Here is a 27703-nt window from a genome sequence, read left to right on the forward strand (position 1 = left end):
TAGCATCAGGCTTTAGTTCTATATGATGTTTTATGCTTTTCACTCCTTTTACCTGGGTGTAATTGGTGATGAAGAGGTTGGTGTACTTTTTTAGCATGGTGATGTAAGCCGCTTCCTCCTCTGGTGTCAAATCCTTTGATAGCATCTTCTTTATTTGCTTGTCCTCAACAACCTGTAGAGTGAAAAGATGCAGGGGAGAAGAGAGATTGAGCTCTTGCAAGCACACACACACTCACACAAACCCTAGAAGAGAACACACAAGGTGAGAGGCTGAAAATTCTTCTTCTTCTTCACACAACAAAAGAGGTCTACCAAGAAGATAAAGTGACTAACACACATAAGAGAGTATATACAAGCGGTCCATAATGTGAACATGCTTAGAGGAGTGAGTAGATGTGGACTAGTCGATGTAGTCCAGCTGTAGAATCTCTGGCGGTAAAGATATGTCGGGTGCCAGCTATCAAACCTACCAGTGATATAAATGTCGAACGGTCTTGTAGGCGCCTCATGAGTGTCAGCTCATGTTGAGCTTAACATCTCAACACTCCCCCTTAAGCTCAACTCTAGCTCATGAACTCCAAGCATATCTCAAAATTTGTGGAGCTTCTCAGCTCCCAAGGCCTTTATGAAGATAGCAACAACCTGATCATGTGTGCTGACGTAGGCCAAGTCGATGTCGCCTGCCAAGACTCTCTCTCTGATGAAGTGGTAATGCACCTCAATGTGTTTCGTCCGTGCATTCCATACAATGCACCCATCTCATCCATAGCTTTCTCCCAACACACATTTCCAATAGCCTCATCAAAGCACGTGGGTTCTACAACTTGCACAACTTTTGCCATATGTGCCACATAACCATCATAAGTTAACCTCTGCACAGGATTTTTGACTCTTCCAAATCTTCATAACTTTGCATTTATGGCTTCCATAGCCTTCTTCACACCAGGTGTCCTCATTGCTGGAATCCCAAGCTCCTCATCAAGGCTCATCTCCGAGCCACTAGAATCTCCATCAACAAGAGAATGCCCTGTAGAAATGTCAGGCATACCAAGGGGCTCAACCACTTTCTCTTTGCCTTTATGTGATGTATCAACTACATTTTCAGGACTGGTATTATGACGTAGCCTGCCACTCCATGGTCTATCAATAGAACCACTGGATGAGGACTCTCCTAGTCCACTCAATGACTATGATTGCTGACCTACATTCTGTGCAACCACCTAAGTTCCACTTACATCAGCCCCAACAACATCCTTTTCAATAGCATACCAGCTACTCATCTCATCAAATACATCCCTGCTTACCCTCAATTCACGTGTAGCACGATTATAACATCTATATCTCTTTTGCTCAAGGGAATACACAATAAATACACATTTTTTTTCTTTTGGATATAGCTTGGTACGTAACTCATCTGGCACATGCACATGCAATAAATCCAAAAAAATTCAAGTGAGACAAATCAGGTTTCTTGCCAGTCATTAGGGAAAAAGGGAGCTCATTTTGGGGCCTTTTACGGTTTGGAAAAATAAGCTCTCAACCAATGAACAGAGGGCCAACGTAACGTTGGAAATTCACAAAAATAAAAGAAAATAGATAAAAGAAACAATATTTTATGTAGGTACAAGCGTGCTACATTAATGTGGAGATTGGTTTTTTATTCTCACAAGATCTTTGGACATGAAGATAGAATCTAGTCTGACATTTTCTCTGACAAGGACCTTCCCGCTTCCACCTCCCTTTGAACTTTGAATTGTTGTGCTGCCTTTCCTTCGAAAGGTCTACCATTCTACACCACTACCTCATTGTGCAGTAACCTCTTCTTTTCCAAAACTGCTCCCTTGATCCAGTTTGGCTTAGAGTAAGATGTTTCTTGTCAACTATCTGTCTGCCTACTTTCTCTTTCTTGAAACTTCACTTTGTTATCTTGTTTACATTACTTTGCTGTGGTTACAGATTCACAAGGTATCCATGGTGAATAAAAACTATGGTCGTTCTTGTGGAAGACGCTCTGTGGATGATAATGCTATGAAGGCAGAATTATACCACACATCCTTACCCCGTCGACCTGCTTCTTCTATTTCTTCGGTAGAGAATTCAAGTACAGTCAAAACGGAAGGAACTTGGGAAAGGTTTACTGTTTCGAAAGGAGCATGGGTGCTCATGCAACCTAGTAAAAGAAAGAGACCCCAGACAAAAAATATTTTCTTGGCATCATGGAAGGGAAGAGTACGAGATTTTAAAATCACCAGAGGAAAGATATCGGTGAAAGAAGTTTTGATTCAGCATGTGTACATGCATAAAGAACTTGTCTTGCGAGACTATCCAAATGATCTTCCGCAACACAGGCCTAATTGTATATTTTTCTATTGTGGTTTTGTTTTTTATGAGGTGCATGGATTTTTAAGACAAAGCTTTCTTTCTTTGCTTATTGATATTCTTGTGTTATTTTATTTCAGATTTATACCCTTCATCGTATGAGACATGGCAAAACATCGATTGTATTCTGGGATTTATAGATGTTTTGCATGGATCGATAGGAGAACAACAATACGAAGGGCGATGTGCAACAGAGCTAGCTCAATCCGGTATATTTTTTACTGATCATTTTTATCAGTTGGCTGGACAATGCAAACACACATGGTGTGTTAAGAAAACAAGACCTTCCAGCATGGAATTCAGTGGATTGGCCTCTCCCACATTTTAGTGTTACAGAGGCATATAGAGCCAAGCTTTTCAAAGAAGTACAGAAAGCTCTGAGGCCCAATATTGCCACAAGGATAATAAAAATTTCTTTGTGCATGCCTCTCACAGTTTTTGTAGACTTGTTTAATACCTTTCCAGTGAAGGTTTCAAAAACAATGCCACAATTTTTGGATAAAGGTTGGGATAAGAAGACATGTAGTTCAGTGTTTTGTGAGGTTGTCCAACCTTCTATGCAACTGAAGTACATGGTTGCATCACAAAATTTCATTTTTTCTTTTTATTATAAGCGCAGTCGAATGCTAGGTACAAAACTAGTCCCTATGGATCAAGATGAAGATTCTTTTGGTGCAGAAAATAAACTTCTTGATATTGATGTTGTTGAGAATGGTGATGTGCTAGTCAATATCACATTAAGACAATGCTGCTCCCTAGCTCAATTGCGCAATGACATTCTATTTGAGACAGAAGGTTCTATTTCAAAGGACTTTTTATTTATCTACAACAATAAGAAGGTATACCATGTGACTTATCCTAGTCTCATTAAGCACTGCTATTAGTTTACTTTACCCTATTGTTTCATATTGCTTTTTTGCAGGTGCTCAAAAGAAGAGAGAGATCAATAAAATGCAAAGACATTGAAAATTTTAAAATTGAGATAACACAGACTCCATAAACAAAGGTATTATATTCAAAAATGTAAAATTCTGTACAGAAGTGTTTAATTACATATGTAGAACATATTCTTGACAACAATTTTCTATTTATCTACAGGTTGATCTAGAGGCTGCTCTACATGGTCCAAGCTCACCGTATCATCTTTATTTGGAGCATCTACTTTCTCTTGGTGCTGCTCCATTGTCTCCTCTACTACCCTTGGAGCATCTGTTTGCTGTTGCTCCATCATTTCCTCAATAACATCAGCAGCAACAGGTCCTTGTTCTTGTGGCTTCTCCTCATCAGCACTAGGTCTTTGTTCTTGTGGCACCACATCTGCATCATCTGTGTCATCAAGGTGTATGACACCTTCTCGGACTTTAGAGCTCTCACCTAACTTGACAGTAGCTGGTACAATAGGTTTGGGGAAGGCATACTTCAAAAACTTCCAAATTATATCAGCTCTGAAACTATACACATAGCTCGAGTTGAAGCTATCTTCTCTCATCTGCAATGAGATATGATGATTTAGAACACTTTGTACCAATATCAAATTTTTTGAAGCTAAATGAAAATTATTTTTTCTTACAAGCTCTGGCTGTCCTATCTCAAAATAGCTTGAAAGTATATATTTGGCACTAATCAGCACTCTCCAGCCACACAGCTACTTGAATCATCTTGTTGTGGTGTCTGGATAGTTGGAAAGATATGTTAGAAACTGTTAATGTCTGAACAAAATAAAATTATTCAATAAGTTCAAAGGCATAGCATGAAATAGACATCAGTAGAGGGAGCAACTTTCTACCTCTAAATCTATTGGCTCTATTGAATCCAAAAGATTGACATTAGGAGGACACTGATCCAATGCATCTAGAAGTCTTCTAATACAACTGCAATACATATAATTCAGTTAGTGTGCATTAAATCCAAATAATGAAGTTTAAAGTTAAAAATAGCACACAAACCACTTACAATTTAACCTCTCTGTGTGTGTTTCTAAGAGAGTTGAATAAAAAGCATTGCTTCTGCTGGATGTCAATAGAAGCAAAGCTCCAGTGGTCACTGCATAAGGAAAAAAGCATTAAGAAATCAAAGGCTACAAGAGTACTCAATCTTGAAGGGAAATCCCAAAAGAAGCAGCCACACACATACTTGTTATGGTATGGAAATAGCAAAATATCAACATGATCAAAATCACAGTGTCTGAACCAATTGGAAATATCCATGGGAGTTTCCTTTGGATCTCTTAACTTGAAGGAAATTGCAGGATCAATAATATAAACTGTATGCTGTACAGCATGGTTCAGCCAGCTTCTCATCATGCTACATTGGACAAAACAATAATTAAGGTAAGGTGTAAGGGAGGAGGTACAATAAGGATTGTTTTGCAAACAAATGTAAAATAAAAGACACTTACTAGAGCATTGCAAGAATGATAGTATCTGAGCAATACTCATTCTTATGAGCCAATGCTGCCAAGCATGCTCTTGTCAAGTCAAAATTATTCTCTGAAAAATCATCTTCAATATGGACAACTATGTTAGGGCCCAGCTCCTGCAACCTTCTCTGTATCTGTAGCTCCATCTGTACAGTCTCCACATTTATAGCAGACTTGGATTCCTCTATTTGCTGCTTCAGTGACTCCTCATAAGCAGCTTTCCCTCTGGTGCTCATTGAGTGGGTCACTTCAACAACCTTCACCTTGTCTGCCTTCAATTTCCTTGTAGGTGGAATTAATAATATGTCTCTCATTTTAATGTCCTGCCATTCCACAGGATGGACCAGCTTGTCATACCTCCACCTCACTCTGGACAATGTGTTGAAGTCCTTGGCCATCAGAGTTACCCTGTGAGCATGGGCTGCTACAAGCATTGCATCTTCAAAGTACTTCTCCAGGTAATCCTCTGCCATTTCCTGTAAGGAAAGAATGGCAGTCCTGTTCCACCTGAAACCAAGGTGCCAGCTATCACAAATTTCTCTCACTAGCCTCTGGAAAGGTGCCTTGGGGATTGCAAAGCCTATAGCTTTTTGCTGTTTCCTGATCTCCTTTAGCACACCAGCAGAATGCTTTAACCTCTTGGACTTTTGCTGTAGCATGCTCATGGGCTTCCCCTTCCTGCCATGTGCAACTCTTCCTTTTGTAGGCACACTAGATTCCTTGACATCAGCCCCAGCTGCAAGCCCTGGCCCCTTGCCAGACCTCCTTGCAGTTGCCTTGGTTCTTGCCATCACTCTGAAAAGGTCCATATAAAACAATAGTAAAAGATTAGAAACATGGAGAACATAGAATGATTAAAGAAGGTGATGACAACTTGGATGAAGCAAAATTGAACAATTTGCAACAAAAGGCGATTATGAACATTTGAAATTTGTAACAGCTCAAAATCGCATTTTTCTGCAAATTCTTGAAACAACATGCTTTTGCATTCATATGATGAATTATCTATCTTTCCAACTATAAACAATATGTATTGTGTCTATAGAAGAACTATGCAGGCTTGAAATGGGTGGATGAAGAAGCATTTTAAAATTTGCAACAAAATGCGATTTGAACTATTTTGAGATTTCTAAAATACCCTCCTCGCGTTTTGCTGCAAATTCTAGAGACAACATACTTCAGCATGCATTTAGTCCTTTCAGTGTGTATGCAGCTTGGTGCAACATGGATTGAGCCTATGGACATCAAGAAGTGATCAAACTCTCATTCAACAGGGCCAAATAAAAAGTCTTCCTACTTCTACATGCAGTGGAGAAAATCTAAAGAATGCATATAATATTTATCATAATATGTAACCTACATCACATCAATCAATTCCTTACCCTAATATACTATTAAACAAGAAGAAGAGGAAAAAGATTTTCTTACTAACCTGGAAGCTATCTGCAAGTGTTCTGTGCTGATGATGAGTATCCTGTGCTGGGTATGAACCTCTGCTGCTGGTCTGGATGCTGATGGTGTGGAGTAGGGAGGTAGAGATGCAAGAGAACTGAGTTAGGAGAGTAGATTATTACAAAATACAAATAATGGAGTTATTAATACCACACGTGTGAGATATAGTCGTTTTTTAACACGTGTGGGTCCCACCAAATCTTTTGGGATTTTAAATTTGTGGGTCACTTTTTGCCTTGGAAATTGTGCTAATCATGATTTCATAATTAGATCCATTAAAACATTTCCCTCCCCGTATTCCATCCCTGCCAGCACCCTCCCATCATCCTCTTCTCTCCCACTTTGACCACTTTCTAGTATCTACCCAACACACTCCATCCACTCTGCAACCTGTCTGAAGACTACTACCATTACCAGATCTCCAGGTTACCAGTGCTACAGCTCAGTTTTGGAAGAGAGCAGGACAATCTCCAGGGCTATTCCATCAGTATGGAAGAGGAAAAGAAAGGTCAGAGATCTATACCATTTCCAATGTTTTCTGACATATATTTCTTCCATCTGTAGAATTCTTAAATCTCAGTGCCTAGAAATCTAGCAGATCACCCTAAGATTTGATTAGAGATGGATATGAGTAGGATTTAGAATTTTGCAACAAAATGCGATTAGACAGGTTTATGTTTCTTATTGGGTGTGTAAGTGGTGTGACTAATTTTAAGTTTGCATGAATATTCGGCTAGGGGGCCTGGGAACTCTTTTCCCTGGTACCTGGGACAAAACCTAACCAAATTCTTAATTGGATCCCATCACTACGGTGGTTGGGCAGTTGGCTAACCCATGGGACTGGATGGGGTTAGACTGGACCGATGGATCCCTAAAATTGAGACTCAATTCTGTTATAGTATGATAGATGAAATAAATCCCGGATAAAAATTGTTCTATGAAAAAGAATCAACCGCTGTGCCTCTCAATGAGGAAAAAAGCATTGGTCTCTATGATCCAAGTGCAATCTTTTCCTTGATCTGACTATGGGACTTACGGGTTGGTCAGATCAGTTTAGTTAGTTAAGGCTTTGACCACGTTAGAGTAAAATTATCCTGGAGAAATCGCCCATGCTTTTCAAGCGAGGGAAGTTTTTTCGGGTTGGAAGAACCGAGGGATTAGTCTCTTGTTCGGATATCCGTGGGCGAGGCCTCGAGTGAGGGACCTTTCCCGCACAAGCAGTGCTACTTTCGCTGCTAGCACCCCTGAATTCGTTGCACGGTGGGGACAGGGATCTCACAAGAAGAGAACACACAAGGTGAGAGGCTGAAAATTCTTCTTCTTCTTCACACAACAAAGAGGTCTACCAAGAAGATAAGGTCACTAACACACATAATAGAGTATATACAAGTGGTCCATAATGTGAACATGCTAAGAGGGATGAGTAGATGTGGACTAGTCGGCGTAGTCCAGCTGTAGAATCTCTGGTGAAGATATGTCGGTGCCAGCTATCAAACCCGTCAGTGATATAAATGTTGAACGGTCACATAGACGCCTCGTGAGTGTCAGCTCATGTTGAGCTTGACATCTCAACATAGAGAATCACCATCCTTTTCTTGGTCTCCCTTTGTTGTGGTGGCCTCCTTCCCTTGAAAGATGAGTCCCATCACCTCCATAGAGGAATCCTCCTCACTCGTACTCGATCCTGACTCTGTTTCTGAGTAATCATATGAGCTTTCTTCATCCAAGCTAGTTTCATACCTTAGGTCCACTTTCCTTCCTTTTTTCATGTCATAGGTGATATTTCTCCTATTGGCACCATTCTCTCCATCTGGCTTGAGAACTAGTAGACCTATCCCCCATTTTTGCTCTACCCCAACAGCTATGAGCCAAGGCCTACCTAAAATAATGGGATAGCCCTCCTCCTTTGATGGGATCACATACATGTGTCTACCATTACCTCAACACCACAAACAATTACCTTTACACCCTTGATGACTCCTAGGCACTTGATGCATACATTATTGGCTAGTTTAGCTTTATAGGGAGATGGAGCATTGACTTCTAGTCCTGATCTATGCATGATTTTCTCTGTCATGACACACATTTGGTCACCCCATCCACATACACGTTAGGAATCTTATATCCCTTAATCAGGAACCCCAGAATCAGTTGGATCTTAAGGAAAGAGTTAATATCCTCTAGTTTGCGAAATCATCAGGATTAGCTTTAATTAACTTGACTGATTTTGTCTATTTTCTTCTAGTGCTAACTATCTTTGGCCATTGCCTTCTTAGATTAGGTGTTATTTGTAAGAGTTGTGGCCATGTGATGTTGGGATGTTGAGTTCTCACATCAGAGATAAGATTATAGGGCTCAGAACCTTTATCTACTAGTATGAAGTCCTCCATATTGATCTTCCTTTTTGGTCTCCGAACTTTCTTGCTTGTTCCTTCAAGGCCCTTGCTTCCCCTCCTCTTGGTGTCTGATTCTTCATCTTTGGCCTCTTCTTGAACTCTTGCCCTTTTGATTGGCATGGCATTCATCTCGAGTCTATCATTTCTTCTCCTTCAAGCAAGTATCCAAGGTTTAAAACAATCATTGTCCTCTCTTCTCCTTGTGATAGAGGTGGAATGTTAGCTAGTTGTTGAGAGGGTGGTTGTCGTTGAGGAATTTGGGGTACTTAGGGAGCTTGAGGAGGACCTGGCTGTTGTCGAGGTTGCATAGGCCTTTGTGGTGGATAAATGTCACATGGGATCCTTCTTGGATATAGGCAATTATGCATTCCATGCCCTCTCTCATTGCAATTGTAACAAATATATTCTTGTGCTTGCCTTCTTTGTGCTCGACCTTCCCTAGGTTGCTGTGTCCTAGGTGCTTGGATTAGGTTTAGGGTGAGTTGGTCTAGTTGCTCAGTTAGCTTTTGGAGAAGATCTTGCTGTATAGTGCCTCCCACTTGTGTAGATGGTGCTCTAGGTAGAGGTGGATCTTGAGACAGACTCTCCCCCATCTCCCCTATTTCTCTTTCTATCTTAAACTTTTGGTTTTGATACCTCAATTTGCAATCTTTACCCCTTGCTACCTCTAGTGCAATCTCAAAAGTTGGAGGGAACTCTGACTCTACTTTTTCCCTAAGTGGAGGGAAAAGACCCTCTATGAACCTATCCCTCTTGAGGAAGTTAGGAGCAACTTCATTCTCCTAACTTCAATCTCAAAAGTTGGAGGGAACTCTGACTCTACTTTTTCCCTAAGTGGAGGGAAAAGACCCTCTATGAACCTATCCCTCTTGAGGAAGTTAGGAGCAACTTCATTCTCCCCTAAGGCAGCAACCCATCTAGCCCATAAATTTTGGAACTTGGCTTCATATGAAGAGAAATCTTGAAGAGAGAATTGCCTCTGTTGCAATAATTATTGCCATATTCCCTCTGGTGTGTCTCCTCTCCCATAATGGTTGATGAAAGCTTGACAGAGAGCATTCCAATCTCATTTGATGAAAGCTTGATAGAGAGCATTCCAATCTCATTTGATGAAAGCTTGATAGAGAGCATAATGGTGTGTCTCCTCTCCCATAATGGTTGATGAAAGCTTGACAGAGAGCATTCCAATCTCATTTGATGAAAGCTTGATAGAGAGCATTCCAATCTCATTTGATGGCAGGGGGAAGTGCTCCATACCAAAGTCTTGCCTCCTCCTTTAAAACTAAGGGAAAGGCCCTTAGTTTTACTTTGTCTTGGTCTTGCCCCAAGATGAGGTGCGCCATCTCCAAGTTGTCAAGGAATTTCAATGCATCCTCACATGGTTGCCCATGAAATGTAGGGAAAGAGCTTGCCATGGTAGTAGATTTCTTAGAAGAAGGATGAAGAGGGGAGATGTGATTAAGAATATATTCAAGGGATTAACTTATAGGATAATAAATATGCAAACATCAAATGTAATGTTATAATCTAGAATTGGCAAAATAAAAGGATCTAGAGAAGCATTAATTTTTGCCAAGCGTTGTGGGCCAAAAAGTAAGGCTATCCTTTACTGGAAGAAAATCTTATTGTTAATAATGATATGAATAGAAATAAGGGGATGAGGTTGGTAGGGTTGATTGGGCCTAATTGGCAAATTGGGATTCATGACTAAATTGCATTTGTTGTAGAGTTGTAAACTAAAGGTACTATGAGAACTCCTCAGTGGGGGAACCACTTTTATGAGGGAGGATTCTAGAGGGGTGGCCTCTAACACTCTCCTAGATCTCACAAAACACAAGGAGAGATGCAAGGTGATGGAACATGATCCAAAGGAAAACTCTCTCAAACCTCACACCAAAACACTCAAGACCCTGGACTGCACTCTTAGGGGAGCTTCTTCTCAACCCTCTTAGTGATACGCCAAGCCTAGTGGAGAAGAGAGTAGGGGCAAGCCCACACCCTTCCTTGCTCTTCCTTACTTCACATGCACGAGGCACATTAAGACTCTACCCAAAGAGAAACTTTAAGCATGGAATATAAATATTCTATTGAAATGTGAGAGAGAGGAAGAGAGGGAGAGAGATGAAAAGATGCAGGGGAGAAGAGAGCTTGAGCTCTTGCAAGCACACACACACTCACAAAACCCTAAAAGAGAACACACAAGGTGAGAGGCTGAAAATCTTCTTCTTCTTCACACAACACTCAACACACCATATACAAAGATAAGAGTACACACCATATGAAAGGTACTCAACCAAATACATACTAGGGTTCTCTATAGTGTGAACCCAACTAAATTTGCTGGCACTATAACTATGCCAGTCTCTAGAATGGCTGTCACATAGCCTGTCATCCCACTGGCCGCATATCACCCATGATCTCACCAACCATGCCAGTGGTGTAAGTGTGGGGTCTATCCTCCAGGCGGGTCATCGGTGTCCACCCCCTCACTAGATGAGCTCGATATCTTAACACTCCCCCTCGAGCTCAACTCCATCTCATGTACACCAAGCGAAGCCCTAAACTTGCGGAGCTTCTCTGTACCCAATGCTTTGGTGAAGATATCAGCGACCTGATCCTGTGTGCTGACATAAACAAGGTCAATGTCTCCTGCCAAAACCTTCTCTCTCTGACAAAATGGTAGTGGACCTCTATATGCTTCGTGCGAGCATGAAAAATTGGGTTCCTGGCCAACTGTATACTGCTACAGAAAATGATAACTTGTCTATTCCCACCACTGATAGACCTAAATCTGCAAGTAGCATTCTCAACCAAGCTACCTCACATGCTGCCATAGCAACACCTCTGTACTCGGCCTCTGTACTGGATAGAGCAACCGTAGGCTGCTTCTTGTTGCTCTAAGTCACAGTAGCACTCCCTGGCAAAGAAAACATAAAGCCACTAGTAGATCTTCTATCTGAGATACTAGCAGCCCAATCAGCATCTGTGTATCCATGTACACATATCTTAGTATGTGTCTCAATGTATCCAAATGTGGCTTCCGAGGAACCTGCATAAATTGACTCACCAACCTAGTAGCATAGCTCAAATCTGGCCTAGTGATCGTCATGTAGATCAAGCTTCCTACTATGCGCCTATACAAAATCTCTCCTGAATCTACACTCAACTTGCCATTCTGATCCAATGGCACTGAGATAGGCTTATAGCCTGTCATACCATACTTGGACAACATGTCCAATGTAAGGTTCCCCCCTTCTAAAATAGGAGAAACACTTAAGATAGTCCACTAAGTCTTAACTTGGAGAAAATTTCCTATTTATCGCGATACCTTGACCATGTAGAGATTCAAGGATATGATTCATAGGTAAGACCTAGTCCTATCCCGCAGGGGAAGCGTGATCTTCTAAAAGTCAAATCACCCATAAATTGGTCAACTACTAGACTTGATTTCTAGAGGCAACGCTTTTTTCCTCATCCATGCAAGGCACAGTCGCTGACCTAGTCTTCTAGAATAGAGTTGCCCAAGAACCTAATTATCTAGCGTAGGGCTTTCACTTAATCTGTTGGAAAGCTACCTGACTAATCGGGTCCACCCGTCCGTAGGATGGTACCATCGGGGCATTCCATCCTCCCACTTTCCACCCTACTCACGTCAATTTGTTTTCTAATTAATCCTACCACACTGTTTGATATAAATAAACATGTTCCTTAATTAAGGTCCTTTTCACAAGGTTTGTTAAAAAAGCCTTTTTACACAATACAACCATGCCAAAGACAAGATATATATATAAAAAGTTTATACATGAATCAATTCCATACAAGCCAAACTGGCTCTCTTATTCTTTTTCTTTATTCTGCCGATGATCTAGAATTCAGCCTTCCAGCCTCTACATGCTGGGCAAAACCCTACGGGACCATACACCTCATCTCGTCGGCCGCTGTGGACTCAAGCCGGCGGCCTGTCGCCCTCTCAGGATCCATCGCTCGATCCTCCCGCCCCTCATAGGGATGTCTACACACTAGGGTGGGCTTATTCACCGCACTAGCCTGGGCCCTTAGAACTAGGCAGCATCATAATCTCTCGCCTCAATCGGCGAACCTTATTCTCCCAATGGTATGAGGGATACCTTGGGACATTTTCGGGCTTTGCTAACGACGCCGCCCGGCTACACAAGCACGGAACGGAGTTAGCGTTGAAGCCAGGAAAAACTTGCACTCTTTAAAGATAACAATTTCAATGCAATTTATTGAATACAGCATCACACAATTCGTAACTTCATACAATTTTATGTCATTATTTTAAAAGGAAAAGATACACATTTATTAGCACTAATATGAAAAAAAACTCTTCTTTAAAATATAACCAAGCTAACCTGGCCACCATTTCCTTGAGGAACTTGAAAAGGGAGGGTTGGGGGAGCCGCATCGGGAGCATCTTCCCTAATCTCGTTGTTGCGTGCTCCTCTCGAGGCAATATTTTGACGTTTCCAGGATGGGGCCATCTTGGACGCCGTCTTGTAGGGCTCGCTGTCTCGCGGTCAAAAGGCTTCAGTCGGATCTCAATTCTCAGATCGTTTGCTCACCGTATGAGCAAAAGACTATAGCGCATGAACCCTTTCTTAAGGCAAAAACCTCTTATTAAAGTCTACGCAAATGGGGGGGGATTTGGTGAGATGTCCTTAAGACAAAAACGTTTTGCTAAAAGGGAGAAGGGCTGAGGGCTGCTGTAAGTCTCCACACGGGGGGGGGGGGGGGGGGGAGGGGAGAAGAGTTAAGGACACTGTCTCCTAGCAAGAGGGGGATGGAGGAAAATTGCCTTATCTGAAAAGAGGCAAATGAGGGGGTGTGAGAGGGGTGGCTGCAAGCCTGGGCGGCTGTACTACAACAAGTACACTGCATAGGGACAGACGGCGGTACGGACGGTGGCACAACAGGGCATACGCTGCGCATAAATGCGTGTTGCTTGTGGAGCACTTCGGGGGTTTATATAGCTGTGGGGTATGGGTACGGGTGCTACGCAAAGCAAGGACGAATGGACGGTGTACATCAAAGGCTATGGATCAGTGGCCTGCATGGGTCTAGGGGAAAGGTACGGTGTCGGTTACCAGGGAAAGGAGTGGTACGCATGTACCTTATCAAGTCTGGGGCAGCATGGGTGTCCACGTAGGGGTACATGTGGGCCACACAGTGGGCGGTCGTCCTTTGGTTCTTGTGCGGTCATCGTACGGGCACCCTGGTAAGTGTGAACGATCCAAATTTTAGGACGGGTCCCCAAATTTGGGACGCCCGCCTCGATTTGCGTGCCGGACCGTCCCGAGGGGCGAATTTTTTTTTATCCGAGAGGTTCTCCTGGTCGTTGGGGTTCAGACCGTTCGTCAATCGGACGCCCGGTCGTGCATTTATTAAGGTTTAAAGGTCGTCGCTTTTTAACTAAAATGATTGAAATTTACGGTATAAGCTTGATCCGGTGTCCGTTTTGGATGCTGTAAAATCCTATATTAGGGTAAAATCGCATGCAGATTCCAAATTTGGGCTCAGAATTTGAAGATTCTAAGTAGAAATGACTCAAATAACAAAATTATTAATTGTATACCATAAAAACTCATAAATTTATCTATTACATGAACATTTCTTTATTAGTGAAGATGGGTATGTTACAGAGGAGCTTGAAAAGGAAGGGTTGGAGCCGCATCGGGAGGATCTTCCCTAATCTCGTTGTTGCGTGCTCCTCTCGAGGTAATATTTTGACGTTTCCGAGATGGAGCCATCTTGGACGTCGTCTTGTAGGGCTCGCTGTCGCGATCGAAATGCTTCAGTTGGATCTCAATTCTGAGATCGTTTGCTCACCGTATGAGCAAAAGACTATAGCGCATGAACCCTTTCTTAAGGCAAAAACTTCTTATTAAAGTCTACGCAAATGGGGGGGATTGTAAGATGTCCTTAAGACAAAAACATTTTGCTAAAGGGGAGAAGGGCTGAGGGCTGTTGTAAGTCTCTTCACATGGGGGCGGGGGGGAGGGGGGGGGGGAGAAGAGTTAAGGACACTACCTCCTAGCAAGAGGGGGATGGAGGAAAATTGCCTTATCTGAAAAGAGGCAAATGAGGGGGTGTGAGAGGGGTGGCTGTACTACAGCAAGTACAGTATACAGGGACAGACATCGGTACAACAGGGCATACGTTGCACAAAAATGCATGTTGTTGCCTGTGGAGCACCCCGGGGGTTTATATAGCTATGGGGTATGGGTATGGGTGCTGCGCAAAGCAAGGACGAAAGGACGGTGTACCATCAAAGGCTATGGATCAGTGGCCTACATGGGTCTAGGAAAAAGGTACGTTGTCGGTTATCAGGGAAAGGAGTGGTATGCATGTACCTTATCTGGTCTGGGGGAGCATGGGTGTCCACGTAGGGGTACATGTGGGCGGCCGTCCTTTGGTTCTTGTGCGGCCATCGTACGGGCACCCTGGTAAGTGTGCACGGTCCAAATTTTGGGACGAGGTCCCCAAATTTGGGGCCCCCGCCTCGATTTGCGTGCTGGATCGTCCCGGGGGACGAAATTTTTTTTTTTGTCCGGAAGGTTCTCCTGGTCGTTTGGGTTCAGACCGTTTGTCAATTGGACGCGCGATCGTGCATTTATTAAGGTTTAAAGGTCGTCGCTTTTTAATTAAAATGACTGAAATTTGCATATAAGCTTGATGCGGTGTCCGTTTTGGATGCTGTAAAATCCTATATTAGGGTAAAATTGCACGCAGATTCCAAATTTGGGCTCAAAATTTAAAGATTCTAAGTAGAAATGACTCAAATAATAAAATCATTGATTTTTATACCATAAAAATTCATAAATTTATCTATTACATGAACATTTCTTTATTAGTGAAGATGGGTATGTTACATTCTTCCCCCCTTAATAAAATCGAGATGACCTCATCTCGTCATGAATTGGGGATAATCCTTTAAGAGTGTAGCTTCATCTTCCCAAGTTGCATCCTCTTTAGGGTAATCTTTCCACTGTACTAGATGTTCTACAAGAGTTCTATTTCGGAGTTGCCTTTCCCTAGAATCTATGATGCTACTGGGCTGTAATTCAAGGACTCCTTGAGTAGGGATTACAACTTGTTCATCATCAAGAATATGATCGAGACTGGGTACATATGGTTTTAACAAACTTACATGAAATACATTGTGGACTTTGATATGGGCTGGGAGTTGGAGTTTATGGGCACTTTTACCTAGACACTTGTTAACTGTATAGGGACCACAATACCTAGGGCTAAGTTTCTTATATTTTCCAAGTGATAGAGAACTTCGTTTGGGTCGCACTCGTAGAAGAACTCTGTCTCCTTCCTTGAAGATCCTTTCAGACCTCTTGGTGTCAGCATAATGCTTTTGCCAATCTTGGACAGCTTTAATATCCTTTTGGATTGCCTTGGTTTGTTCCTCCATCTCTTCAAGCATTTTCATGGATGCCTCAACTCTTATGGTCGGATCAAAGAAATTTAGAGGAGACAGCCTCTTGTTGTTGTGATTGTTGTTGTTGTTGGAGAGTGCTCGTTGCTTTGTGTGGCAGTCCTTCTCTTCATGCCCATGACGGTGGCAATATGTGCATTGAACATTGGAGTAAGGGGTATTTCTAGCATGAGAATGCTTGTGGGTTTCCCCCTTAGGGTTGAAGTGATGATGCAATTGTAAGTGGTGAAAACCACTTTTATGATGACCATGCTTATGAGCATTGATAATAGAAGTGGCTAGAGCCATTGTTTTGATGTTGGAGTGGGATGTTTGATCCCTTAAGGCCTCCTCTTGTTGAATCTTTGCCACTAAGCTTTGAATCTTGAGCTCCGTTGTTGAAGCATGGGTTGCAATGAATGGCCTCCATGTTGATGGTAAGGCTGCCACCAGCAAGAACATTGATTGAAGAGTCTCTGGGGTTTCAAGACCAGAGAGAAGGGTTTCATCTAGAAGACCCTGCCAAGAGTCCAAGAACTTGGTGGTTACTTGACCATATTGAAGTTCACAAGTCTCTTCACTAAAGACACTTGATAAATCGAGTCAGCATGTAGATAGCAATCTTTGAAGAATCGCCATATTTCTTGTGAGGACTTTAAGCTTCTCACCATTTTCACTCGTCGATCTTTGCAGTGAAGAATGATCTCCATCTACGTCGTGATGTCTTGTTGCTTCTAAAGCTTGAGAGATTCGGTTTGCCGTCAGCCTTGATGTACTTCCATAATTGAAGTTTCTTGAGATATAGCTTCATTCTTAGCTTCCATACTAAGTAATTGTTGCAATTGAGCTTGTCTATAGAGAACAACCTTGGCTTGGTTGTTGTAGCAGAAGAAGAGACTACCTCCATGATTCCTTGATTGGAGGAGAAGGAGCTTGAAGGTAGTAGAGATTAAAGCTAAGGTATGAGACCTCAAGATGAAGAAGGCTTATGGATGGCTATGGAGTTCTCAATGCTCTGATACCATGTGAGAACTTTGATTAGAGTAGAGATGGTGAGAAGAATGAGGAGAGTAGACAAACAGAAAAAAAGAGAGAGAGAGAGAGAGAGAGAGAGAGAGAGAGAGAGAGAGAGAGAGAGAGAGAGAGAGAGAGAGCTCTTGACGTGAGCAACAACTTGCTTGTTAAGCATATATTCAAATGAGAGAACGAGTAGCTCTTTATACAAAGTGGAGTCACGTTAAATAGAAGTGAATGTTGCAAGTCATGTTGCATGCTAGAATAGAAATAGAATTATGCTTCCCTAGAATATTGGAGAGCATCTCCTAGATACATGCATAGAATAAAGGAAATCCTAAGAACATGAGTCCACATACAAATGGACACCTCAAAGCATTAATTACTGACAAAGGAGGTATATTGTCACCTATGCCTCAGCAAGAGTGGTAAATGCACCTTCATCATGCGATTTGTAAGTAAAATGATCATCCTTACTTTATTTCTAATCCTAAAATAAAAGTCATATTTTTATAAATTAACAAGTGTATTATTTGGAAAAAAAGTAGACTAAATATTATGCCCGTGCTCCCACTATTGATGAGATTCGAGACAACACGACTGTACATAGAATCATGTGGCTTTGAGTATAGCTCTAATGGCATGGACTTGATGAAAGATTTCACGTGTACTTTGAATGTTCAGCTTACTCTCTCTTGCAAAAGATTCAATAATGTGCAAGCAATGCTAAATACACCCCTTAATTGCACAAGATAGATGAGGTTTTCATATAATTAGTGCCCTCGTACCACTAGATATCACCACACTAACTTGACTCAAAGACTTAAAACAAATAGAAATTTTGCTATTAACTTCACTCAAAGACATAAACAAGAAAAAAAATAGTACTGAAAATCATATGAAGAGACATTGACAATGATTATATTTTTTTTATTTGAATGTTCATAGCCAATAGAACACCCAATTACCCTATTTGAAGGAGTATCCACTTCTAGAGGTGTTGAGAATCACTACTTGTCTTATTAAGTGGATCTAAATTCTAAGGCATACAATGATCAATCCCATTAAGGCAATCCATCAAATATCAAAATCTCTCTTATTAATGTAGTGTAATCTTGCTCATAGTTTAAAAACCATCTTACTCATAGTTTAAAAACCATCTAATCTTACTCATAGTTTAAAAAAACCATCAGATTATTAATATAGTCTAATCTTACTCATAGTTTAAAAAAGCCATCTTCTTGATAAGATATATATTATATAGCGTGTCATGCGAAGTTGAAGAGGTGCATTTTGAAATTATAATTAATTAGGTTAACAATAATAAATAAAGGGGCAAATCTTTGTTAATTGGAGTTTAGTGAACAAACACTTACTTGATGCAGCATGAAGCTCACAACAAGCTAGTGGTGCACTCCTCAGTAGTTAATGTGTGAAATTTTGCCTGCCTACCCTTGTCAAAAATTCAGTCATGAGATCAGAACTAGAAAATACTGCATTGCCTTCCATCACTTTCTTAGTAGCACTTGCAGAATCACTACTCATCACACGATAACCTGCACCTGCAGTCTGGCCATAACTAGTAGTAGTAGTATTTGTTGAAGCTTGCATTATACCCTCGCAGCTAGCTTTAATGGAAGTTGATTCGCTTGGAGAGGGAACTTCATAACCAAGCTCATCAAGCTGTTGTGGAGTTAGCATGTCGCTTGATTGCGCAAGGGAGTGAATTACATTTTGGGGGATTATTGAGCTGCTTGCTAGATTAGGCGCATTAAAGCTGGCTAATCTTGTATTATCTTGATCATGGCCGTGGTTAGCAAAAGCGGGTTTGTATAATTGTGTGGCATTGTTGGGGAATTGAAGATGGGTGTTGTGTGCATTCAGCTGATCTTGGGAAGGTAGCCAATTATCCCTAGGGATATTAGTGTTGATGCTGTTGCCATTGTAATCAATATTTGTGGAGCAATAATTCATAGGGGCTTCATTAAATATGGTTAATCTTTCTGCAGACAAGTAGGGTTGAGAGGTTAAGTTGGAAGAGCAAGTGTAATCATCTTGCAAATCACTAATGGAGAATTGATGATGATGAGCAGCTGTAGGGCTTTGTGTTCTGTGACTCGTGTTGTGTTGGAAATTAGCAGTTGGATCTGCAGGTGGAGAGGAAGAGAGTCTGGCATCCGAGCTAGCACTACTATAGGTAGAGTATTGGGGGTCATCCTCGAGGGAGGTTTGTGGAGGATTAGGATGGGGGTTAGGGCAAGGTGTGTGGTTAATGATGGGATTAGTGGTGGGGTAATTAGGGAACTTAGTAATGATGGCATGGTGAATATGATGATGGGTATGGCCTGGACAATCTTGTATTGCATGGGCTTTGATGATATTAGTATAGTCATGGTGCAGAGGTTGGCATTGAGCGCCATCGAAATGAGAGTGTAATTGAGCAAGGTTGGTGGTTAATGGATGATCAAGGGGCGTATTAGGGGAAGGATTAGGGGGGGGTGGTGGCGCAGTATGGGGGTGATGGAGGTGGTGGAGGCCAAGCTGGGGGAGCGTTTGGATGGCAGGTTGGGAGTGGAGGAGGAGCCACTCGACTGCTTTGCTGGGTTGGTCGAAGCCCAGCCTGTCTTGGAGGTCGTAGAAGCGGATGGCGGTGGCGACGGAGAGGCGAACTCTTCTGTCCCGCGGCCCCCTTGACGTGAAGACCTTGCTGTGCCTGTCCTTGCCGCCGCTCTGCCTTATCGTCCTCGCCCCATTACTCTCCTCCGTGTACTCCCCTCTCAGCATCGAATGCAGCACTCGGTACGTCCCGTGATCCGCCGCCACCCTCCTCTCCGCCACCTTCGTCATCTCACCACCACCGCCGCCTCCTCCTCCTTTCCTTACTGTTCCCTGCATTTTCACACATAAAATCCAGCTCAATTTTAAATCAAATTTGAAAAAGAAAAAAAAAGAGACTCCATATATTATAAATCCAATTTATGAGCCCTCCATTTTCAATCATTAAATCAAAATTGGTGGGGAAAAAAAAAAAGAAAAAAAGAGAGAGACTTAATCCAATTTACCCCCTAATTCCACCACCCATAATATTCAGTACTTGATTTTGCAGGAGAAAGAAATCAGCTTTTTTTTAAATTGGGAAAATTTGTCCATATAAATTATATTTCCATACAAGAAAAGAAAAGATGGAAAATTACTACAATTCTACCTGCACCTCCACTCAATTTTCCGCAAAATAAATCACAATATTATTTGAGAATTAAGAAAATAAACCCCTCAGCTGCTGCACCACCTACTGACTCAATTTTTAATTTGGCACCATGAATCCAAACAAACTCTTTCAAGATCAATAGCTTGAAGAAATTAAGTCGATTTTTTACAGTAATGGAAAGAGGAAGTCAATTTTAAATTCGTGCAAAGGCCTATATACTCACAAATTAAGAAATGAAGAATTACTGTAGAAGATGTAATGTAAAGGTCGGATCTAGCTGTGGGGGCGCTTAATTAAGATTTTAAGCTCTATTTTAATTCACAATTAAGTGCTCTCCTGCACGTCTTGCTTCTATTTTTGCTTGGTCAGGCGTAAACAAAAGTAGTAATTAAATCTAATAACCAGAAAATTATAACAAAATATCCACCGGAGAGACAAAAATCCCTGCAAACTCCCCTAATCTACTATAATCAAGGTGGTAAATGGAACGAGAGCTCCTTGCTGATCATCATAACCTACTTGCAATTAAACCTTTATTGTTGAGTTTGATTAACGTTAGTTAATTAATTAGAACAATTCTTTTAAAAAACAGCTTTTTTCTTCTACAAAGATGAATTCTACCTTGAAGAGCAGGAGGCCGGAGATAGAACGTCCAAGCAAGCTCCAATACACCGAGTCTTCTATGGTCTCAAGAAAATGAATCACAGCATTAAATAATTACAGATGCAAACTCGGCTTTAATTTTATTCTAATCACAACAAGCAAACCATATGTAAATACTATAGCATTAATTATTGTCTGAGCTTGATTGCAAACTTTAGTGCTAGAATCTGGCCCTCAATATTATGCAACCTAAGGTAAGCTAAGGATAAGATAAAGATCAAAGAAAGCGAGAAAAAGGAAGTGGGCGAGATGATTGAATTTTTAGTTTCTAATGAGCAACAGAGATCAAATCTATTTTTTTTAAAAAAATTTCTGGCACTGTTGAAGAGAAGGGATAGCAAGGGCAAGGCTTTATAATAAGAAGAAGTCCACAAGCTCCCTACTAATTAGTAATCAATGGTCTTAAACGACCCAAATCTTTGGCATTAAATTACAAAAATTAACAATGAAGACAAACCGTTGAAAAGCTAAGTACGCATGCTACAGGAGAGGGTAGAGTGATGTTGCTCTACTTGACATGACAGGCCGCGTCATGTGCACGCAAATTTTATGACCTATGATGATTTATAAATAAATATATAGGTACACATATACATACATATATATATATATATGCACACACACATATATATATATGTATATATATATGTAAATACATCTCTATATGTATACACACATACATATATGAATATATATATATATATTTATAATATATATATATATATATATATATATATACATATGTGGGTATACATATAAATGTGTGTTTGTTTCTAATAAATAAACATATATATGTATACACACATATATTTATGTATATATATATATATATATATATACACATAATTCATCATATGTTAAATAAATATAATTATATATATATATAATTCATCATAGTTGTTTATATTCCAAAAAGCAATATGTTTGTTTGTTCATATAATGGTTTTTTTTCAAGAGTAAATGAACTATATAGCTCTAAAATGTTTTGTTCTTTTTTTTTTCTTTTTTCTTTTTGTGTGTGTGGGGGGAGGAAAACACAACATATTTCTATTTTAGCTCGAACTAATATGATATTAATATTATATTCGTGCACAACCATAAATTGATACATAGCCATGGCCTGAAATATCAAAATGTTTGTATTCCCTATATATTCTTAATATATTATATTAGTTAATATAGTGGTTCGATTGTTATGAAATAATGTTTGTTTTTCTTAATATATTATATTGAATTTGTTTTTGTAATATTTTATTTGAGGCCTACCTGTGCACAGCAACAAACAAACGATCATTAACAACAACAGACCTGTAGTCCCTTAGCATTGCCGCTACTATATCTCTCCTAACTAACTGCCCATGAACTTCCCTACCGTTGGGATGTTCAATCAATTAACAAACTTTGGATTGCCTCAATTTATTCTTTTTCGATAATAACATGCATGAGATGGAGACCAAATCACCCAATTAGTAATGGCAAGCCACAACCGATTGTGACATATATTACAAGATTAAATACACGTAATTAATTAACTCTTTAAGCTATGGCTTTGCATAAGAATTAAAGCTCACTATTACTATATATATCACTTTTTCACATGATCAAGGTAATTACATCAACGTAATCATACCACGAGTATATGCCCCCTCGATAATAATGGTATGCTTAACATGCGGATTGTGATATTTCCACAGTAATTAATCAACACGCAAAGCTATGGAATACTTATAATTATGACTTAAAAACATTGTATTATTGTGAAATTATGAGAGTAATTAATCAACTTTCAAAGCTATGGACTACTTATAAGACTTAAAATCATAGTATTATTTATATAATATATAGTATTATCTCTTTATATAATATAACGAAAGAAAATTGTCACGTGACAAGAATTTCAAAGTTTGAGAAGATGAAGGGGTTAATACAGCGAAGTACGAGTCAACCCACTAGTTACTATATATAAAAATAATAATATAATATTAATTACTATATATATATATATGTATATGTATATGTATACATATACATATATATACATATATATACATATATATATATATATATATATATATATATATACAATTAAATCAAGGTAAACCATAGTATTAACTTAATCAAATGACAAAAACGCGCACGTTGCCTGGAATGTCTAGGTATAACTTGCATGCCTAGATATGGTTTTCAACTTTCCGTGATTTTGCAGAATGTTGAAAAATGGTTGCATGCATGATATGGGGCAGGCGGCTCCTCCTCCGCATCACATGAAAGATAGCGTATATACAATTTTGGTGATCTAGTCAAAAAAGCGCAGCCGACGATTAGCTAAGCGCCTCTCACGCGCAATCATCCCTCCCTTGGTTCCACCTCCTTCATATAATATTATCATCCCCCCCGCGCCCCCCACGCACTTTTACAATTTTACACACATATCACCCCTCTCTCTCTCTCTCTATCTCTCTCTCTCCTCCTCTTCTTCTTCTTCTTCTCTCTCTCTCTCTCTCTATATATATATATACACACACACACACACACACACAAGTATTTTACACACATCACCTCTCTCTCTCTCTCTCTCTCTCTCTCTCTCTCTCTCTCTATACACACACACACACACACACACAAGTATTGCCTTACCCACCACCTCTTCAACCCCTTTTACCCCTTGCTTTACCCTTTCCATTGAAAACAACAAGTTGAGCCACATTATCCACCCCTTATTCCTCCCCAATAATCCTACCCATCGCCTCCACACATTTTTTTTACACATGCGTAATTACCTTTATCCTCAGGTTTCATTACCTTTATACTCATCGGTCGCAAACATGTAGATCATGGCGCTCGTAATAATAATGCAATATCACTCACTATTACTAAACCACCCCCACCTCTCTCTCCAAAAACATCATGAACATGTGCCACTTTATCAACTAGTACTACCTCAAAAGGTATGGAGTCCTTTTCCAAGGTCTCTCCATCTCTCTCACACACTCCAAGGCACCTTTCTCCCTTTCACTTTACCCTCTCTTATCCTCCATAAGTACCAAAGTGTGGCTTGGCGACCATAACGTCTCCATCTTCGCATGGAAAGAATAACGTGCTCTGCATCATTTTATTGAAGATTTAGTGATTCAAATTCTTAAGTCAAAATCCTCACTTTCATGGGTCTTATTCAATGTGCCTACATTTTTTATTGCGTTTAGTTCATATGGACACTTGGCTAACTTGATTGCTCTCACTTATCTAGGTCCTTGTGTTGCCACAAAGACACTTAGAGGTTTATTTAAGAAAGAAAACTCATGACACATAAAAATAGACATTAAGACTTCTAAATCCATTTCCTCATGCCATTCATCCAAATGAGGCGTTGCGCTACGAAAGGATAGATTGCTATTATTAATAAGACAAATGGTAACGGTAGATACCACATTAAGACTTCTAAACCCATTTCCTCCATGCCATTCATCCAAATGAGGCATTGAGCTACGAAAGGATAGATTGCTATTATTAGTAAGACAAATGGTAATGGTAGATACCACATAAAGATGCACATGCTTTTGTCCACTATGTTATGCACATTCTTTCCTATTAGAATTCGTTCATGTAATCTATTTTTGTGACCATGAGCTTCCATAAAACAAATACTTTCTTGAGTGCAAACGTGATTGAAAGACTATTTTATCATTTGAAACAACCAAACTAAGCCTCAACCTACAAGCCTTCTAAAATGCATGTACAAATAAGATATCTTGTAACCCTCATCGTAGCTTACATGATGTAGCATAAACCATTCTATTTGTATGCTTTGAATAGCTTTCCAAATTATTTGAATCTATTATTTTATATTCTACTTTTCACTTTTCTTGGAAGTATACATGCTTCACATCCCCTTTTGATGAATTCTATGTCATGTAGCATTCAAATAATCATAGCAAAGATTCTGAAAACATAGAAGAGTCCAAACGTTGGCATTTAAATAAAATGTGTAGAAAAGAGTGTGTCCTTGTCATCATTCCATGAGTTGTGAGCAACCCACTTGCAAGTTTCCCTTTCATGTGGATAATCATGTCTCTTTTGTATGAATACACTCCTTTTAGGGTTACCTTTTTTTGACACTAGTAATTGCCTGAAAGATATTTTCTATATTTTGGAATCAATATACAAAATTCTCTAGTAGATTTATCTCATTTAACCTTTAGTATTTTGAGTATGTAAAGCTTTCATAATGAATAGCATGTGTGTGTAAAAATCAAAAACCAAAAAACTTGTCCTTAAGTTTTGTGTAAAAATGGGCGAATTTATTACCTCCAATTCTATAGAAGGGTTGTATATGCCTAAGATTTAGAATACTATGTAAATAGAGGCGATGTAGAGGCTTTCTATATAGTGAACAATGAGGGAAAAAAATCTCAAAGTCAAGGACTTGTTTTCAACAAAAATAGAAATTATTTTAAAATGTAAGAAGAAAAGAATACAAAAATTTATACTTAATAGAGAAAAATGACTTAGCACTTAAAAAAATGGCATTACTAGATTTAGAAAATTACAATGACACGCATTATAGATTATATTTTAGATATGATTTGATGTCAAGTTAAAGAGAAGAAGAAATGATATGAGAGATGGCATAGGATTTTTTTTCACATCATTGCACAAAGAATTCTATGTGGAATTTGAGATTGAACAAGAAGAATACATTTTTTCTCATTATGAAAAAAGTGCAAGAGAGAAGGATTTAGTTTTATGATGTCAATCATGAAGTAAAACCAAGATTTAGAAAAATTACTTTCAATAGTTAATTCTTTTGCTTTGAAAGGCATGACCACTCTCACTTGTGTTTTGATTTCATGAAATAGTCCACAATAAAATATATTTTTTGTATTCAAAAGGATGAATGAGGATTAAAAAAAGATTAAAACATGAAAGAGAGATTCTTTTTGATAAACAAGTGTCATATGGGTATTTCAAGAGAAATAATAAAAAATAATCAATTTCCATATTATGTGCAAGATATATTAAGTACGTAAAGATAAGTATGAGGTGTTGTCTCAGGTCTTCTTATAGTAATAAAATCATTCATACACAAAGCATTGTATGAAATCTCAATCTCTTAGATACATGAAAATTTAAGGTTTTATGGCATCATGTTGGTGATTTGGAAACAATTTAGACTCTTAATAGATGAGACCTTGGAGTGAGGTCATTATTTTACTATAATTTCTATAAAATAAATGATTGTCTTGCCTAAGAGAAATAATGTAGCATACTTACTAAACAATGATAAAATATCTCATTTAATTAGAAATATTTAGAATCTATATAAGTAACTTTTTCTCATAATCAAAGGAGAACCCTCCTTTTTGCCAATTGAGTCTTGTTTATCTACTTGCTTTCTTATGCTCTCGTCTTGTATGAGAGAGAGCATTGAGACGGGTGTGCATAATTCTTGGTATTTGCCTCTTATCCATTTTGAGTCCATTGTGTGAGAGTGAGCAAGAGTGAGAGGTGTGAGAGCCCTTGGAGGTGTATGCAGAGCTCCTTGCAGTGAGACAACAAGGAGAGGGATTCGTGATTCCTTACAAATCACGGGTGTCAGAGTTAAAACCAAGGATTATGCCTAGATTTTTTGACATAATCAGCCACACATAATCAGCCAATCAATTGTCAGCATTATCCTATCTTATCTAAAGCACATCGTGATTGGAAGGCGTGATCACATTCCGTGATTTTGATAATCACTCCAAAGGTGCCGTTAATCATGCAAGACACAATTAGAGTCCATGATCACTGTCATGTTGATATCACCAAAAAGCTTCATGATCACATAGCTGTGATTCCATAGCCGTGATCACGAGCAAAATTTCCAATCATGCTTGTCAAAATTTAGTGAAAATGGTGAGAGCAAGGATCAATAGTTGGGATCATTGCCCTTGAGCATTCAATCACATCCATCTTGAGGCATGGCAGATCAAAAGCTTACATGCACTTGAGATTAGGCTGAGTAGGTGTAGTGACATCTCCCCAAATGATAGCGTATCCAATTACCAAGGATCCTCTCATCAATAAAAATTTGGGTCTATCCGATCATCTGTGGCTGATTATGTGTGGCTGATTATGAACATATAATTTGTGAGGACACATTTAAGAGTGTATGATTTGAGGACAAGAGACTCTGTCAAGGCATCAAATAGAGAGGATTCCATGGAGGCCCCCCACAATGAGGAGCATTTGGAGGCAGAGGTACCTTATCTCCAACTAGATCTAACAACCTCTTTGAACTAACAAGAGGAATGTTAGGATTTCTAACTGAATCACACAACATGGATGCCAGTGCAATGGACATGGGTCAAGAAATCGGCAACAAGAGGGAAACACATGCAACAACACAGGGGCTGGTGTCTAATTCGTACCTCCTATCACCATAACATTCCAAGAGACTGGTGGATTGACATCCACCCCCCAACCCACACCTAGGATCAAGAGAGACACTGCAAGTGCCCAAAGGGCAAGGAGGATGGTCTTCGCCAACCACCATTAAAGAAATGGACCTAGAGAATAGACTATATATGAGAGGTCCAATTATAAATACGGGTCCTAGAGCGAGAAAGATCATAACAATTAGAACTTAGGAGAAAATTGGTTGAGAGACAAGCCAGATTGATTATGAACCTAGAGAATAGACTATGTATGAGAGGTCCAATTATAAAATACGGGTCCTAGAGCGAGAA

At 39.7% G+C, this 27703-nt stretch overlaps 1 protein-coding gene across 1 annotated transcript; it reads right to left on the bottom strand.

Moving 5' to 3' along the window:
- Positions 1-18379: 18379 nt before the first annotated feature.
- LOC147632763 (uncharacterized) lies at positions 18380-21342 on the bottom strand. The gene is made up of 2 exons (XM_086806917.1): positions 20934-21342; positions 18380-19993 (listed from the first exon to the last, which is right to left on the bottom strand). Exon 2 carries the CDS (start codon positions 19949-19951, stop codon positions 18530-18532), a length of 1422 nt encoding a protein of 473 aa, XP_086663043.1. The 5' UTR covers positions 19952-19993; positions 20934-21342; the 3' UTR covers positions 18380-18529.
- Positions 21343-27703: the final 6361 nt, after the last annotated feature.

Source organism: Cibotium barometz, chromosome 13 (genome assembly GCF_041138505.1).
Source record: "Cibotium barometz isolate CiBa-2024 chromosome 13, ASM4113850v1, whole genome shotgun sequence".
Taxonomy (NCBI): Eukaryota; Viridiplantae; Streptophyta; class Polypodiopsida; order Cyatheales; family Cibotiaceae; genus Cibotium; species Cibotium barometz.

Bases quoted from the DNA above. Each gene is read 5' to 3' on its own strand.
- LOC147632763 (XM_086806917.1), bottom strand. From the start codon at position 19,951: ATGACGAAGGTGGCGGAGAGGAGGGTGGCGGCGGATCACGGGACGTAC.